This window comes from Mesocricetus auratus, unplaced genomic scaffold (genome assembly GCF_017639785.1).
Source record: "Mesocricetus auratus isolate SY011 unplaced genomic scaffold, BCM_Maur_2.0 Super-Scaffold_100003, whole genome shotgun sequence".
NCBI classification, from domain to species: domain Eukaryota; kingdom Metazoa; phylum Chordata; class Mammalia; order Rodentia; family Cricetidae; genus Mesocricetus; species Mesocricetus auratus.
Window position 1 is genome coordinate 77,438,816 of NW_024429188.1, and position 19,360 is coordinate 77,458,175.

Below are 19,360 nucleotides of genomic sequence, written 5' to 3' on the forward strand. Positions count from 1 at the left end.
TTGAGAGTAAAACCAAAAATACTGGTTTCATGCAGCTCCAGTCTAAGCGACTTGGATCATGTAGCCGTATATCCCTGGACATCTCTTCAGATTATGAAGTCACAAGCTCCAAGGCCATACCATAAGTTTCCTCTTCCAGTTTACTCTAAGTTCTGGCAGTCGGTGTCAGAGATTGGAACAGTCCTTTACCTTCCTGATAGGGGAAGAGCAATCATCTCCCGGAAGTTGAGAACAGGTGTGAGAACGGACAAACTATAAATTATCACCTCTGTTCTCAAAGCTACAGAGTCCTTCGTAAATGAATGCCTAACAAAGTTGCTACTGATGCTACTAGTGATAAAGTTTGCATCTTAGAGTTGGAATGGCCCCTCAAAGATAACTAACCTAATCTTCTCATCCACCGGATCAGTAAACATCTCTGCTTGAATGTTGCTAGTGATGGCATGTTCATTTTCATGAAAACAGTTCTTTTGACTGTTGGACAGCTATATGTTATTTCCAGTACTCCTTGGAAGAGACCTGTTTCTCTTTGTAAATAATGACAGAAGTAAAGCTGCACGTGCACTCTGCTTTGCCATTCTCACGCGTAGTCTCTCATTTAGTCCTCATGTGCTCTTAGCCATCTAAAAGAGATTATATTGATTCAAATTTTACATGTGAAGAAATTGGTGCTCAAGTCAAGTGAGTTTCCCAAGGACACAGAACTCCAAAATGACAGGGTCTGAACCTGTGACTACCAGACTTCAAGCTTGATGTTCCTTAATGAATCTGTTTGTGCCTCATTAACAAACGTATCCCATCTTTCATATAACAGTTCCTCTGGTATTTTAGGTAACTCATATGTAACTAAAGTTACATTTTTATGACTCAACAGTTTTAGTTCTTTTGCTGCTCCTCGTACAATATGCTTTTCAGACCCTATCAGCATAGTATTCTTTTTATGGACAACCTTCTGTTGGTCAAAGTGCTTTTAAAATGTGCTTTCTGTCAAAAGTGACTATAAGTACTCCAAAAGTGGTTTGACCTCCCCAGAGGATGGATGAATCATATCTTTTCCTCCTCTGAGACAGGGTCTCTTGTAGTTCAGACTGGCTTTGAATTTGCTGTGTAGTTCTACCTTCCTCTTTCAACTTTTTCCCTTGATTTGAGCTGTCCTACTACTTCTTGTAGGATTTAAGTGAACACAATCAGTAAGGTTTCAGGTCATACTCTCAGTTGAGTGAGAATTCCAACAGTTGTTTGTCTTCCTGATTGCTACATTATCTTTCTGGCTCAGTACTTTTTGTTGTTTTTATTTTTATTTTTGCATTACTAGAACACTGGACACACCCTTTTTCTGGTCAGGCATTCTGTAACACATGAACACAAAGACAGATCTTCATCACTACCTTTTCACTGATGCAGTTGTCTCCATCACATGTGTACACCCCATCTCTTTGTTATTTACCTTTGAAATTCCTAATTTTCTTTTTGAGATGGGAAACTTGCTTTGTTTGATCAGGCTGGCCTCAAGCTCACATTTATCCACCCACCTCTGCATATCCAGTACTCTTAAATATTCACATTTTGGCATTTCCCTTTGAATAAGAGGTATGCTTTCATTTCCATAATTCACTTGTAGGGCCCATCACACCAAGTCTTAGTGATACCCACACAATTGTTTATTTACCTTTATAAACTTAGGAATGGTGTTCAGGGAAGTAGTTCAGTGGGTAAAGTGTGAGTAACTGAGTTCAGTCCCCAGCACCTATGTAAATACATCTTAGCCTGGTAGCACACTTACAATTCCAGTGCTGGAAAGGTAGAAATGGGTAGATCCCTGGGGCTTGCTGCCCAGACAATTAGTTCCAAGCCAGTAAGAGACTCTATGTCAGAAAAAAAAAGATTGTGCCTGAGCAGAGACACCCAGACTTGTCTTCTGTCCTACCTACCTACCTGCACACACACACACACACACACACACACACACACACACACACACACACACACACACAGAGAGTGATTTCAAAAATAAAGAAAAATTGCAACACCAGTACAAAGAACACCCTGTACTTTATACCCACATTTTCTTGCTATTAATATTTTACTTTTTCATCTGTTACCATTATCTCTGTATTTTTGGAACCATCTGAGAGTAATTTGTATCCATTACTTCTTTTCTCTCCTAAATTCTTCAATGTAGATTTCCTATATGGAAAACTTTTGTGTGTGTTGGTCAATTTCATATATGTAAACAAGAATATTGTGATTGCTCTCTTCCTGATACCCTCTCTTATCTCATATCTCTATTAATCCATTCATCCTGATGATGGCCTTTCCCAGAATCATAACTTTTGATTTTGTTTAACCAGAGCTATCTGTATGATCATTAGATTGGAACTGTCCATCTAAGCCCTGCCGGGGCATTAGTGGCTATATACCTTATGGCAGTGATTATCTCCTTGAATATAGCAGCATCAAATACTTTATCAGTGAAGGGTAACATTCCTGAACGCTTCTTTTTTGTTTTGCTTTTGAGTTTGTTTGTTTATTTATTTATTTTTATGTTTATTTTATGTGTATGAGTGATAGCCTGAATATATGCGTGTTCACTATCCCTGGTGTTTGTGAGGCCAGAAGAAGGCATGAAATTCCCTAGAACTGGTGCTACAGAGAGTCATGAGCTCTCATAGACCCATTTCTTATGCAGGCTCAGTGCCAGCATCCACACTTGCTATGAGTTCTGATTACACTGGATGGCAAGTCACAGCTCTGCTCTCTATCTTCTGACTCTTACATTATTTCTGCCCTTTCTTCTCCAAAGTTCCCCAATCCTTTATACATATGTCAATTTTAAGAAATTTAATATCAGAAGCATGTGGATCTCGTGAGTTCAAAGCCAACCAGGGCTACATAGTGAGATTTTGTCTAAAAAAAATTAACAACCACATAATACTTTTATATAACTCTCTATTTTTACTCCAGGTTTGACAATTAATTCAAGAATATTCATTATAATACATAAAGAGCCCAGCATTGACCTTGTTAATCTAGGCCTTAGCATTACATTTAATTATCATATATTTGGCTTTCTTTAACCCAGTAGACTTCCTCAGTCCTCCTTTGTCTTTGATAATATTTGCCATTTAAAACAATGCCCATTTTCTAGGTGTGGTGGTACATATCAATAATTACAGGCAGGAGAATTACAGCCTAGGAGCAGCCTAGGTTACATAGGATGATCCTGTCTTATTCTTAATTTTGGTTTATCTGATACTTCCTCACAGGACATGCATCTCTCACTGTAATAGTCCATAGATGATAGAACATAATAGTAACAGTATACTTCTTAGGATAGCATATCTGGATGTATGCAATGTATATTTACATTACTTTCTTGGTGCTAATTTTGATTATCAGACCCGTTACCTGACTTTTTAAAAATTATGTGTTTCTGTTTTTCTGCTACCAAGAGGCAGTCTGTATGGTGATCCTTTGAAACCATAAATAATATCCTGCTTCTTTATCAAACCCATCTCACCTCACTCTTACTCCCATTTTGGCATTAATTGATGATTTTTGTTACAATCTTTATATGATGATTGTGAAATGACAGTTTCCCAGCTGAGCACTCTCTCCCACACTTACAAATTGTTACTCAATATTTCATCTTTTTTATTTATTCATTAGTAGGGACAAAGTGGATGCATTTTCATCAATGATTTAAAAATTTTAATACCTTCATTTTTCTTGTGTAAATGTCCCAGATTTGCCAGTGAGAGCCTTTCAATGCAACTCTGGGGTTTGTGTGATATTTCCTGTAAGCATTTTGTTTTGCTTTCTGGACAAACAAAAAAAATTACAGAGTCATTTTAACTTTATCCTGCTCAAACCTTCAAGTCAGCTGTTTTGCCAGGAGCCTTGGTTACTTTTAGTAGGACGGTTTATTAGAAACTAACACACACACGCACATACACGCACGCACGCACACACACACTATACTCAACTGTTACTTTTCTATTGCTGTGATAAAGCATCATGACAATGGTAACTTACAGAAGAACAGTTTATTTGGGCTAATGGTTCCAATGGCTTAGAGTCTATGATGGCATAGCTAAGATATGGCAGCAGGAACATCGGGTTGATAACTCACATCTTGAACTGAAACAGGAAGCAGAAAGAATGAACTATGAATGGCATGTGGCTTTAAAAAAAACCCCAGTAACACAATTCTTCCAACCATAACTCCTAAACCTATCTACACAGTGCTACCCACGAGGGAAATAAGTATTCAAGCTTCTGAGCCTATGGGAAGCATTCTCATTAAAACCACCACATATACATATGTACATAATCTACATATGTGCACATCTATATGCAAATATGGAAACATATATAATTGCCTGTTAGGATCTATGTGGCATTGGTTACATCACCTTTTGAGGATCTCAGAATCTGTCAAGGCTCAAATCCCTGCATAAAATGGTATAGTATTTGCATACAATCTATAGCCATCTTCTTGTATTCTTTAAATCATTTCTAGACTATTTATACTTCATCATAAAGTATAAATTCTGTAAATAGTTATCCTATTATTTAGGGAATAGCACAAAAAAGACTATATGTATTCAATACAGATATAATTTAGGGAACATTTTTAGCCTCATACATCTTGGCACATTCAGGGAGGCTAAAGCTGAGGTTGAAGGATAGTGAATTTGAGCACAGCCTAGTCTATATAGGGAATGTCAGGCTAGCCTGGGCTCCATGGTAATGTCTTGTCTCAATTCTTGAAATCTGTACTTTGTTGGGGCTGGAGAGACAGCTCAGTGATTAAGAGTACCAGCTATTTTTAACTGAGGACCGAGAATAATTTTCTAGCACTCATATGGCAGCTCACAACTGTCTATGACTTCAGTTCCAGGTGATTTGACATTCCCTTCTAGTCTCTATGGGTACTGCATACACTTTGTGCACATATATACATATAGGCCAAACAGCCATAAAATAAATGAAATAAATCTTTTCTTAAACACCTTAAAATCTGTGAGAGGCCTCTCTCTCTCTCTCTCTCTCTCTCTCTCTCTCTCTCTCTCAAATCAAATCAAAGATGATTGCACCAATGTTCAAGTTGCTGAAGCAATGAGTTTTTATTGGAGAAACTTACAAGAGTATGGGTAAAAGGCTACTTGAAAAAGCAGGGATAACTAAAAAAAAAGCAACTTTTATCACCAAAAATCCCACCCCAACATGATTCATGGCTTAGGAAATTTGGAACCCTGGAGTTCAGCAGTTTGCAGGCAGTTCGGAGCTTTCTCCTCCACACCTTGGCTGGCCAAGGTCTCCTCCCCCAGCAATTGTTTACTCCTATAAAACTGTTCCGTTTCCTCCCGAGGTGTGATGTTTTGTTTATGGCTTGGGTCTCATGAACCTCCTTCCCTCTCCTGGTGGGAAAGTTTGAATGAGGGGGAAACTGCCAGACAACATACATCCACATCAAATTCACCCAATTCTAATTCATCTCCCTAAGTTCTTTCTTGCCTCCTCTCATTCCACATGTGTATGTTCTTTTCTCCATGGTACAAATCCTGGGTCTCCAAACCAGGCCCCCCAAATATGGGTGTCAGCTAGGAGCACTGGGCAGTCTATGGGGCCTCTGGCAATGGAACCAGGATACTCTCTTAGCCTAGATATACGGGGGAGGGCCTAGGCCCTGCTCCAAATGATGTGACAGATTTTGATGATCCCCATGAAAGGCCTCCCTCTCCCTGGGGAGTGGATGGGGCATGGGATGGGGGGATCGGTTGGGGGGATGGGAGGATGGGAGGGAGAGGGAACTAGAATTGATATATAAAATAAGATTATTTCTAATTTAAATAAAATCTATAAAAAAGAAAATGTATTGGAATAAAATACAAACAGGAACTTAAAAAAAGAATCCTGGGTCTCAACAACATCAGTACATATTTGCTCAATCCTGTCATATGTGTAAAATATTTTCAGAATTGATTCACTCAGGGGCTGAGGATGTGGATGAGCACTTATACAGTGCTCCCCTCAACTGTATTTTTTATGGTCATAATTCCTGTAAGATACAGTGGCTTTAATTTGTTTTAGTTTGCCTTTAGTCCCATCTTTTCTGTTTTTTTTTTGGTGTTGATTTAAATTTAACCTTTTGAATTATACATATTTTTCAAATTTGAAAATAGGATTTATTGATTTAATTTTAATGAAAAATTCTTTAAGAGGGAAAATATGCAAAAGAGTATACTCAGAGAATTATCCTTTTCTTTGGTATCCCTTTTACCTTTATAAGTGACCAATTTTATTATTTTCTCGGTTGTCCATTGTTTTTGTAAATCCAAGAAAACATAATATGATTTATTATACATTTACCTTGAAAATACTATTTAATATATATGGTCTTTCATAGGGTTCTCCAGTTGACTATATTAGAAACCATTCTCTATTACCTCATAGAAAGTATCCTCCTCGCTGTTTTTTTTTTAAATAACTACATGGTACTTCACTGTGAAGAATATTTGTAGCTGCCTTTTTTTAAAAAGGGACACCCTGTAGTTTCCTCTTTGTGATAAAGGTTCTTATGTGGTTTGTTGCTTATATTGTTCAACAATAATACAGTTAGACCAAAGCTTTGTCGTGACCCTTATCCTTTTTTCACAAGTCATTTAAAATCGCAAACAATTTGTGGTGCTATTTCTCTAGTACATCTTTTTGTTCCCCATTATGATTTTTGTTTGTTTGTTTGGCTTTTGTTTGCCGTATTGAGATAACCTTGGCTGAATTTAGAAGTTGCTCTATAGCCAAGGCTGACCTTGAACTCCTGATCCTCCTGCCTCTACATCTGAGGTTCTGCGTTTACAGGTATATACCACCATACCTTGTTTTCTAGTTCTAATTTAGGCCTTTATACCTACCTCAAATTAATTATAAATCTCTTGATCAGATCCCTTGTAAAATACAACACTTTATAATTTCTAATCCTTCATTTGACTAAATTGTATCCCCATTTTCTTTTTCCCTTCCTCCCCATCTTCAAGTAGAATGGTGATTTGAAATGGTGTACCAATTGAGAAACAGATAACAGAGGAGAGAAAAGCAAAAAAAAAAAAACCCCAACAGAATAGAGTATCAGTAATCATTTTACTGAAAGCTAGCCAAACACTTGCTTTTAATTACACATATTTGTAGTCTCAAGATTATTTTCAAAAGGAAAGAATTCTTTTTTTTTTTTTTTGGTTTTTCGAGACAGGGTTTCTCTGTATTGTTTTGGAGGCTATCGGTCCAGCCCAGCCTCGAACTCACAGAGATCCGCCTGCCTCTGCCTCCCGAGTGCTGGGATTAAAGGCGTGCGCCACCACCGCCCGGCAGGAAAGAATTCTTGAGTCCCTTTGCCCTGCTTGGGAAGAAAAAAATCTTTTGGACAACAATATAATTATGGACCACATGGCCCCAGATGAATACTGGAATCAAACGGGGAAGAGCTAAAAACATGTCCTATCAGAGCAAGCAGATTCTGTCCTGTTTTGTTATGTCATATTGACTTCTTTTTTAGTCCAGTGAATTAAGAAAGTAAGGGTACAGATGAGGTGGAAAAGCAGAGTAATATAGGTCTGAAAGTCTTACTATCTTACAGGGACAAAGGGTATATATGGTCATTCATCTACACACAGGCACACACACACACACACACACACACATACACACACACACACACCATAATGTAGTGTGCTCATCACTGGCATAGAATACAAAGATCACAGAGATCACAGAGTTTTACTTTGAACATAATCTATGAGCATGGGAAAGTCACTTTCCTTCCATCCTTGTTTGCCCTGTGAAATGAAGGACACTCATGCCTAGGTTACCTTTCTGCTCTTAGCTTTCTTGTTGCTGAGCTCTGAATAGGAACTTTTCGGTCCATGCAAGGCCAGACTGAGTTCTCACAGAAACAGATTTCAGTAGTAAAGATCCAGAAAGTTCACAACTGTGAGGATTCTACCATTTGGAGTAGTGACCATTCTTGTGTTCTTTGGCAGAAAAATGATAAAAATTAGCTTTGGTCGGTGGTTGCTAGGTGCCAAAAGCCTGGCACATGTCTAAGTATGTGGCAAATAAATAAATAATGGAATCATAAGCGCTGGTTCATCTCATTGTATGTTTCAAGGCTCAGAAGAAAACAAAATGAATTCATGTGGGTGGTTATCATTGATTTCCAGTGTTTTTCTTTTACTCCTGACTTTTTTTAACCTGTTGATTGATGCCTTTGTCTTTCTGCACTTCACAGGCCTGTACAATTCAGTGGATAGCTGGATGATTGTGCCCAACATTAAACAGAACCATTACACAGTGCATGGACTCCAGAGTGGGACCCGATACATCTTTATTGTGAAAGCCATAAATCAAGCAGGCAGCCGGAACAGCGAACCCACCAGACTAAAAACAAACAGTACGTTGTGGAGATTCTAGGAGGAAAGACCCATTTTCCTCTCTGTGCCAGGGAGGAAAGTTAGCCTGAGAGACTCCCATCGTAATGCGTGAGAGCAGTGGCACTGAATGGAAGGGCTTTACTGTTGTGCTTTGTGTAGGGGATTCGTTGGTACCCATGAATGTTTGTGGGCTAAGATATATAGAATAGCAATGTGGCCTAGAAAGAGGGTATGGAAGGGTTTTTCTCTGCCTTCGCCTGTTTCCCATGCTTGAGAGAAAAATTCAGTTAAAGAGTATTACTTATGAGGATCTATAAAGCTCTACCACAGAAAAGCCCCATCTGTCAGAAATGTTCTTGATCACAATTGATAGTTTAACAAATATTTCCAAGTAGCTTTAGTGAATAGTGGCTTTGGTTGGTTTGTTTTTTAACATATACAGCGAGAAGTTTGAGGGCAGCCTGTACATGGCTAGTATAGCAGCTCTGAAATCTCCTGGACCGTTGGAGCTCCTTTGTGTGTTGGTTTACCCACAAGGCCCCAAGATGTCCAGTGAAACTGCTGATGTCATATTTCCCTTACGATAGGAAGAAGAAGGGAAAAATCAGTAATATTTTAATCAGGAAACAGAAGCTTAACTGGAAATTTCTTCCAATCTGTTTGACTTCAGTGTCCTTCTTATTAGCGATCACTAGCAGCAAGGAAAGCTGGAAGACTGAGTGAGAGAGAAAAAATAAGGAGGCGTATTGTGTACTAAATCTCTTGCCCTATCCAGCATCTGGGTCCTGGGACAGTGTTTTAGTCATAGGGTTATGAGTTTCTGCAGGGAAGTACATGTTATCTTTCATCATTGATGATGGAGCAGTCCCTGTAACAAAGTTGCCTAATGACATACACACCCCAATTTCGAGAAAATGAACATCTGTTGCTGAGTTCTCAGTTTTTGAGGATGTGAGCCTTTGAGTGGTCCCTTTTAGTTTCATAATATATCATGGGAATACTTTACTAGCTCCCATGTGCTTGGACTGTGGCTTCCAGCAAAAGACTCATATGAGAGACCCACATTTTTCACACAGATGGAAAATCATGCCTGAATGAAAGTTATTTTAGGGGGGGGAATGACTTCTATTCTTACTTAATTGCAAATTGTGTCATCCTGCCTGCTTCCTTAATATAATCCAAACTCCAGCTGACCTGCACTTAGCCAAGGGTCAACGTCGTGTTGAGGATCCTCTGCTAATGATAGTCCTGGGGGGAAAGGCACAGTTCTTAAATCCTTGATCATGCTTTCCCCCCTTTCTTCTACTTTTTTCAGGCCAACCCTTTAAACTAGATCCCAAAATGACTCACAAGAAGCTGAAGATCTCCAATGATGGATTGCAGATGGAGAAGGATGAAAGCTCTCTGAAGAAAAGCCATACCCCGGAGAGATTTAGTGGAACTGGGTGTTATGGGGCAGCAGGAAATATATTCATTGACAGTGGCTGCCACTACTGGGAGGTGGTCATGGGTTCTTCAACATGGTGAGTGGCTGTTTTTTCTTTCCTTGTCCCATCTTCTCTGCCGTTAGGTTCCTAGGAGATTCGATTCTACAGCAAAACACCAATAAGTCAAGGTTAAGAGATATAGGATAGGAACCGGTGCTAGAAAACTTGGCCAGGTTTTAAAAGATAAAATCATGGGAAATATAGTGGGCTAGGAGATGGGAAGTGCTGTATCACTCTGACTGGTGGCTTTACAAGATCTGATGATATTAGTGTTATGTATGTAAATGTTTTAAGGCAAAAGCACACAGCGAATCACTCATAGGTCCTAAATAATGTCTAACACAACTTCATATCATCCGTAAATACTTTTTTGTCTTCTCCACTGTCTCAGGTATGCAATTGGTATTGCCTACAAATCGGCTCCAAAGAATGAGTGGATTGGCAAGAATGCCTCTTCCTGGGTTTTCTCTCGATGCAATAGTAACTTCGTGGTGAGACATAACAACAAGGAGATGCTGGTGGATGTGCCCCCACAGTTGAAGCGTCTAGGTGTCCTCTTGGATTATGACAACAACATGCTGTCTTTCTACGACCCAGCTAACTCTCTCCATCTCCATACTTTTGATGTGACCTTCATTCTTCCAGTTTGTCCAACATTCACAATCTGGAACAAATCCCTAATGATCATGTCTGGCTTACCTGCCCCAGATTTTATTGATTACCCTGAGCGGCAGGAATGCAACTGCAGGCCTAAAGAATCCCCTTACGTGTCTGGGATGAAAGCTTGCCATTAAGTGTCAAGAGAGCATGTAATTCACTGGCTCTCCACTTCAGCATTACTTCCCCTCTTAAGCCTCCATTAGTGTCCCATGTGTGAGATACAAAATAAAGTTCATTGGAAGCACCCGAAAAAACTAGATATTGTAGCTTTAATTTTTGTGCATTAAAGCTTATGTTTGGATTCATATATTGAGTTACTCAGAACAAATTATCTGAATAGTCTGGGTTCATGCCATTGGGGAAGAATTTTAGAGAATATCTCTTTCATCATCGGAAAATTAAAAATTCCCAGTGGTTTGAGAGTATAAATGAAACTGGAAGGAATTAGCTTTTCTAGCAGTGGCTAGTTGGACCAGATACAATTTGCACAGTGTCAAATTATCATATATTATGTGTCACTTTTTAATAAACTAACAATCAAGGTGTTATGAGAATATCATACATGTGTATATATAATATATAAAATGACTAAATTCATTTTATGAGCAAAATGGCATAGATCATTTTATCTATTACATATATACGATAAACCTTAATTTGTTCATTTAAGTGAGAAATATATTGAAAAGGAAAATAAATTATACTGTCCATTCTCATCCCCTGGATGAAACATCACAATAGACATGTTTTTCTCGTCTTCCCTTTTAGCCTTTCTTTACCCCCTCCTGTCACACATAAAAACCCATGCAATCAAGACACAGGGAGTGAGAAGAGCTCTCGCTTAGATTAGGAGAGAGCAGCGGACAAGATTGCATAACAGATGCTACTGCTACACTGAAAATTGATTCTGGTAGAAGTGTGCTGTGTAGCATAATTTCATTGATGTTATTTAAGAGAGGAGATTTATTTGAATTATTAAAAATTGTCATAGAAAATTTAAAGAAATATAGTTTTGTTACTCTCAAATACATAGTTACTAGACTTAAGCTAAAAAATAAGTTGCATAATGGAGTTTCCTCAGAATTCGCCTTATTTGATCAGTAAGAATAGTGTTATAGGTTCAACAACTATATGAATACAAATACACTTGTATTTTTAGATGAAGCACTCCTGAAATGCTATTTTCCTCGATGGAATCAATACTCATTCTTGTGTGATTTTGTTTACATTATTCATTCACTTAGCATCCCCTTCGTGACAACATAAATTCCATCCTACTTTCATCACACTAGTTAACGGAAATTGAGGTTCATGGTCTGTGATTTCACCAATTATGTTGCAGAGATTGGAAATGCAGAGAAATAGAGCCTTCTACCAGGAGTAAAGTCCATTCATTGGTAGTTGTAAAATGATTATTACTATGTAATTTTAAAGTGATAGTAGTAGCCATTACCTGGATTGTATGTAGCCTTGATGCAGTGTCAAGCGTTTCCCCCTCTTTCTACCAGCATGGTGGATTCTTATTTATTAACTTGTTCAATGAGCTATTAGATGCCACACTACTGCTGCAAGAGATATTACTAAAATGCAGTCCTTGCTGTCAAATGACTCTTATTCACAAGAGACAAAATATCTGTGTAAATCCCACCAAGTAACACATAGATTGTTTGCTTATCTACCATGTAAAGCAAGATCAGTGCCGAACAAAAGGAAGGCTCCGATTTACATGTCAAGTGACAACGTCAGTTTCTTTGGCTTTCAGTATCATCTGTACCTTACAGCTCATCAGGGAATGAGCAACTTCAGTAAAGCTCAGAAGTGCTGGTAACAAGCATGCGGTATTAGAAAGCTCCCAGCCTGGAGATTGAGATAGTCCTAGCTTCTTTGCCATTTACCTAGCAATGTGACCTCAGGAAAGCACTTCTCTGAGCCTGTTTCCACTTTTTTGAAATGATTCCTATTTTATAAGGCTGGAGCAAAGGTTTTAAAATGTAATTGCCTAGCGCAGCACCTGGTATTCACTCTATGTGCCACCAACATTCGTTTCTTCTCCAACACTATTCATTTATTTTTTTGTGCCCTTTGAAGTTTTAGTTCTAGGAACAAAGCTTTATTCCCCATTCTACTTTTGACTACACCCTGGGACTACCTTTCCTTGTCCCTTCTCTCAGTTAACCAGTGACCTCTCAAACTGGCTTACGTGGCCCTCTGTGGCACTCCCCCAGCACACTGAATCCCCTCTCAGCAATAATCACATTGTATGGGAGTATTTCTCAGAATGTCATTTTCAGAATGCCATCCTCAGAAGGCCCATTTTAGAGCCACTCTTAGTAATTTGTTCCTTAAAACAATTGATTCTTGGCCCCTAATCCTGATCCACTTAATTAGACTATCTGGGGACATAAAGAAACTTAAATTTATGACAAGCTTCTCAGGTGATTCCGATTCACACAAAAGTTTAATGTATAATAATTCTCTTCCCAACTATAGTGGGAATACCTTGAGGATAAGGACTGTGGCTTTTGTTGTTGTTGTTGTATTTTTAGTACCCAGCACAGTGTCTAGAACAAAGTAGTTGCCTGACTAATGTTTGTTGAAAGAATGTATGAATGAACAAATGAATAATCAAAATTGCTCTGTTTGACTATGATGTCCATTAGTGGTATGTGTTATTCTTGGGCAAGCTGGTTACTTATTTAGTCTGTATTGATATTAGTTTGTAAATGTACCAGGGTTATACATACAAATGAACACTGTTCCAAATTGGCAGTTATCATGGAGAATTGTCTTTGGAGCATGTGGTACCATTCTCCCAATAACATTTCATGCTTTCGTGAACTTTGTTGTTCTTTGAAGGTGGATTTAAGTTTTCATTATAGGCAGAGCTCAGCCTACTGAAATAGGCTACTGAATAAACTTGGAAATTAAATAGGGTTTGTGGTAAGCAATGAAGCTTGACTCTGAAATCCCAACTTCTGAGGCACGTAATTGAAATGCCTTCCAAGGAACAACATGGTGGCAAATCACTCAGAGGGCTATGATGGGTTCCAGATATTTACTTCAGTAAACTTAAGGACTTTTCATAAAATACTGGCAATGGCAGGGACCAGAGGCTACATATAGCTAAAGCCAGTTGCACTAACGGAACATGACCTACATTTAACATCATCAAGAAATGTGATTCAATAAATGTGGTTGTTGTTGCTTTACTCTAACTATTCAGAACTTTTTCTCCTAGAAAATTATTTTCTGTCTGAAATTTATGCTTGTTTCCACTTTTTATATTGTCTTGTTGAAGAAAGCACAAAATAAAGCTAAGCTTGTTTTGAGAATACGAAAGAAATTTTAATGCCACATTGATGTTATTGCTACTTGTAAGAGTAACTGCATCTGGCTGTGTTTTATTATGTAATTCCATTGTGTGTCTTTGGATGCAGTGAAGTTCATATTGCAACAAAATCACTTATATATGCTTTTCAGCTCAAGCATTCTAGGTGAATTTTCTCAGCTTCCATGGTTTCCATATTTGTACATGACTACCTGGATGGATCAATTTATAGATGGACTTTTAAATAAGCTCAGATGTTGAAACCCCTTCTTTCAAGGAATGGAGAATGTGAGGCAGGTAGACATGAATCCACCCACAATTATTTGTAGCTCCTGAAGCCAATTCCAGCCTTAGAGCCATTGGGCTGTATTTGGCTGCACATTATAAGTTGGCCAGATTTATTGCCATCAGGTTAGGCAAAACTGCCTTTTATGATGTGGTCTGCCAGCTTCAGAAATATGCTGTGTTATTGTATTGGCTAGAATATTTATTAGACTATTGTTGAACTATTTTTATCAAATGCTTTATCCCTGGCTTGTTTGTACTGGGAGCTCTGGACGAATAGTGTCTCTCCTAGTAACAGAAATATGAGCATCTGTGGATTACACAGCCTCACCCCTCTCTAAAGATCCCAACCCATCCAAAATGCTATATTATGAATTAAATAAATATATATGTATTCATGAGTTGTTGATTGTCTCTCATTGGGGTTTAATTGGGGAAAACACTAAATGGAAGATGAGTTGCTAGAAATGGGTAAGTAGCCCAGGGAGAGAGGGAGGCGTGTGTGTGTATGTATGTGTGTGTGTGTGTGTGTGTGTGTGTGTGTGTGCATGTGTGCGCAACAATAATCATGCATGAAGGGTAGTAAATAAATGGCCTGAAGAAGCTCAAAGGCAAGGGAGTTAATCCACAAAGGAAATAAGACTTGAAACTCTATGGGTTTAATGGTCTGTTAGTAACCTGAGTGTCTCCCAAATATGAAGGTGTTGTCTGCAACTAAGATTTTGTGTGTGTGTAAGAGAGAGAGACAGAGACAGACACAGAGAGACAGAGAGTGAGTTGGTTTTTGGAAAGGCCAACTTCATTCAATGTGATAGTAGAAAAAGCAAGGGTCCTTCATGTCCCTCATGTCCCCCTACCTAGGAACAGAATCAGTCCCAGAGTGTCAATGAAGTTGTACCTTATATGGTTGAACAACATATGACATAATAGCTAATGAGAATGGTTCTTTCTCTATGAATTTCTAGGCATGGAGGATCAAAGTGGTCTTATAACTGTTGGGCACAACATACAGGTTTATACTTGTGACTTGTTTGGTCTGATCATTTAAGAATCATTTACCCCATGGCGCTGCTGTGGCCAGGGTCTGTGCTGATGTATGTGGCTCCTGTTACCTTCGAAACCCAGGGTCTGGGCTGCCACATGGGGCCATGTCTGTGTCCGAGAGCCATGGAGCTACTGGGGCCATGCCAGTCTGAGTGGTCTGCATTGCCGCCTGGGACCATGAGGTCCCCGGGTCATTGCAGCCAGCTCTTGCAACAATGTCCAGTGAGGGACAGGGACAGATTTCTCAAGACCAGCAAAGGGGAGGGCTGCTACCTAGGATTATCTACGGTTCTATGACCCTACAGAAACTAGGGTCTGAGTTGACATCCATGACTCCTGTTACCACCATGGGCTGTGTAGATGCCTGGGGTCTGGTCAGTCACCTGAGACCATGTTGGTGTTTGAGAGCCATGCTGTCACCAGAGCCATGGTGACTGATACCTGGGCCTGAGCTATTGTCAAGGGCCATGTCTGGGTTTGTGATTCTGCTGCAGCTGGTGTCTGTGTTGATGTCTGTGGCCCATGTTAGCATAGGGGGCCTAGGAGCGCTGGCTCCACCTCTTGGCTGAGGGGGTTGACCCCAGTGGCAGGGTTTGACCAGCTCAACTGCCACCCAGGCCCACATCCCAGGACTTGGGCTGGCCCACCCTGACATCTACTTCATCTATGACCTGCTGGAGTGTATGGAGGGACTGGTCCTTAGGAGCTATACCTGCAGAATCTCCATGACTTGAGGATTTTTAGAGAAGGTCTGTTGAAGATTGTTGCCTGAGGCCTTGAATCAGACCAATGACTCATTGCTGTGAACATTTGCAAGTAAAGCTGATGGGACAGGAGGGTATGCGGCACGATGCACCTTGGCTCACAATGCCACCGGGATGAAAGAGGAGGTATTGGAGGGGCAGGAAAGATGGAGGAGCGGGGTGAGTTTTTGGGATGTGGAGTCAGGACAATCAGGAGCTCAAGACTAGTCTCTGATACATAGAGATCTTGAAATAAGTCTGAACAAATACAATAGTAAGCAATCAATCAAATCTGTCAGCTGGTAATGTGGTGACAGGTTTACAATAGACATATTTTGGACCTTTCAGATGATGGAATATAGATGCAAGCTTTTCTGTCTGTGAAGCTGACCTCATATCAGACTGCAGATGGGATCTGCTACTTCTCCAGCTAGATTAGAAAGCCCAGAAAATGGAACATTTCCTGTGCTGTAAACTGGCAGGTAACAATCCATTATGATTTACATGCTTTTGTTCAGCTCAGCTCCTTCAGGAACAAAGGAAGGTGCTATAATATACCAGAAATGTGAAATTTATAGCAGGCAGCTGTCAAATACACAAAGCAAGGCTAAGTCCAAGGCCTGGCTGCCTGATGCACTGGTAAAGATACAATGAATGACTTTTTAGATTTAGTGAAAGGAAAAGGCAGGTAAAAGGTACAGTTTCTGGTAGTCCCTATTCCAAATACTGATGAGAATGCTCTCTCTCCAAAAGACCTGAGGATTCCTGTGTGTATTGGAGAATGTTCCATTACTAAGAAGCCAAGTCTACTTACACTATAGGTTGGCTTTATGTTCTAGGATCTATTCTGAAGAAAATGATTAGAAAGCCTTGGGTCCCATCAGAATCCACATGATTGGAGGCAAAGTGAAACAGACTGATGACATCTTTCCTATGGGGAGATAAATTGGCAAGCGCAATATGGCTTTGAAGCAGTCCCTCCAAGACTGCCATTCTACTGTGCTCTGGGGAGAGAATCGTAGGCATTCTTCTAAGATTCAGACTAGCCATGGGCCAAGTTTGCATACAGGGCCTACTTGGATAGTGCAAGGGTGCCTTCCTCCCTCCCTCCCTCCCTCCCTCCCTCCCTCCCTCCCTCCCTCCCTCCCTCCCTCCCTCCCTCCCTCCCTCTCTCTCTCTCTCTCTCTCTCTCTCTCTCTCTCTCTCTCTCTCTCTCTCTCTCTGATGAGTGTGAAGGTACCTGTGGAGGACAGAAGGCAGGGTCAGATTCCCTGGAACTGGAGTTACAGACCATTGTGAGCTGCCTGACCTGGGTGCTGGAAACTGAACTTTGTTCCTCTGGAAGAGCAGCAAATTCTCTCAACTGAGGAATCTTGTTGGGCCCCAGGCCCACGGGGTCTCTGTGAGTTACTTGTCAACCTACAAGTGCAACTTGTTTTCCAGTCCAAGTGCTTCCTGTTTTCTAGTCCTGGCTTACTGCCATGGCCTTGACCCTCTGACATCAACATTCAGCAGGAGGAAAACATGCTCTCTTCTACCTGGGGTTTTTCCACTGTGCTGTAAACCTGTATTTAAAGCTCCTCCCTCCTACAAGAGAGAGACCTCTTAGCACTTGTAATGAAGACACACACACATTCTCCTGGCAATAAAGGCAACACATGCATTCTCTTAGTGCAAACAGCTGGATGTCTGGTCTCTCTTTTCCTGATACCTTCGAGTTGCTTGTGGCGCTGGCGCCACAATTGGAGGTTCCACAAGATCCAGAGAGACTTGGAAAGACTGGAAAAGATCGGACAGAAAGAATACTCAGGAGAGGAGAGACTCGAGAAAGAAAAGAATTAAACAGGTACCTCAACTTCTAACAGTAAAATTGAATGGTCAAATCTCCAGGCTTTGCTTGAGATATTGCCCTCAGTTGGAGGGTGGATTGGATTAAATCTTCAGGCCTTCACCTAACACCAAGGTCAGGAAAGAAAGGGGAACCTGAGAGATCACCCTAGGTTGGAGGGCGGATTGGATTAAATCTCCAGGCCTTTGCCTGACACCAAGGTCGGGAAAGAAAGGGGAACCTGAGAGATCACCCTAGGTTGGAGGGTGGATTGGATTAAATCTCCAGGCCTTCACCTGACACCAAGGTCGGGAAAGAAAGGGGAACCTGAGAGATCACCCTCAGTTGGACGATGGATTAAAAGTGGGTAAATTAAAAATTGATAACAGTTAATTAACGAGGTACTGGTATTAAGTAAAAGGAAAAGATAAAAGTATATGAAATGAGAAATACACAGAGAGTCTAGATACTGTGTACAGTTGTGTTGTTTTTAAATTGTTTAATTGCTAAGAAAGGAACAAAAACTGCTAAAAGACATTTGATTATTAATGTTGCTAAATTAATCCAACTTATATATTTTGAAAATGCTTTGACTTCTAAATTTAAATATAAGGACAGGTTACTTGGGAAAAGAATTTCTGCTTTTGTTTCCACAGAACATAAAAAGCTGTGGGTTCCTTCCAGACTAGTATGGTTTGATGAAGCAAGACAACCTGAAGCAGTGGCCCAGGTGATCCAACACTTAAAACAGCTGAGATGATGCAGCCTTACAGACCACAAAAACAAGAACTTCAACAGGTTTCTGGGTGTTTTTTTTTTGTCATGATCCCCATGGTATTTCAGGGTCCCTTAACAGCAGGAAGTAGTTTGGAAAGAACGATGCCCACATTCCCAAATATTGTTTATAAATGCTTGTATACTAAGATTGGCATTAACGTCCTGGTCACCTGAGATAGGTGCTAATTTATAGAGAAGGGGGGAGATGTTGGGCCCCAGCCCTACGGGGTCACTGTGGGTTACTGGTCATCCTACAAGTGCAACTTGTTTTCCAGTCCAAGTGCTTCCTGTTTTCTAGTCCTGGCTTACTGCCATGGCCTTGACCCTCTGACATCAACATTCCGCAGGAGGAAAACACGCTCTCTTCTACCTGGGGTTTTTCCACTGTGCTGTAAACCTGTATATAAACCTCCTCCCTCCTACGAGAGAGAGACCTCTTAGCACTTATAATGAACACACACACACACATTCTCCTGGCAATAAAGGCAACACATGCATTCTCTTAATACAAACAGCTGGACGTCTGGTCTCTCTTTTCCTGATACCTTGGAGTTGCTTGTGGCGCTGGCGCTACAATTGGAGGTTCCACAGAATCTCTCCAGTTTCTGCATGAATATTTTTTAAAACAAAAATTTTTATCACAATTTTGTGTGTGTGTGTGTGTGTGTGTGTGTGTGTGTTGTGTACATGTGGGAGTCAGAGTACAAGTTGCAGGAGTCTGTTATTTCCTTCCACCATGTGAGTCCCAGGGACTGAAGTCTGGTCCTTAGGCTTGGTGA

At 40.2% G+C, this 19,360-nt stretch overlaps 1 protein-coding gene across 3 annotated transcripts in view; it reads left to right on the forward strand.

The window, feature by feature from the left end:
* Mid2 (midline 2) overlaps positions 1 to 14,587 on the forward strand; it is a 96,834-nt gene extending 82,247 nt beyond the window's left edge. For all 3 annotated transcript variants that reach the window (XM_040744475.1, XM_040744472.1, XM_040744473.1), the window contains exons 8-10: positions 8,288 to 8,449; positions 9,745 to 9,952; positions 10,308 to 14,587. In XM_040744475.1, coding sequence (XP_040600409.1) covers positions 8,288 to 8,449; positions 9,745 to 9,952; positions 10,308 to 10,710 — 773 coding nt within the window. In that variant the 3' untranslated portion in view covers positions 10,711 to 14,587. The remainder of the gene's footprint in view (positions 1 to 8,287; positions 8,450 to 9,744; positions 9,953 to 10,307) is intronic.
* The last annotated feature ends 4,773 nt before the right edge of the window (positions 14,588 to 19,360 follow it).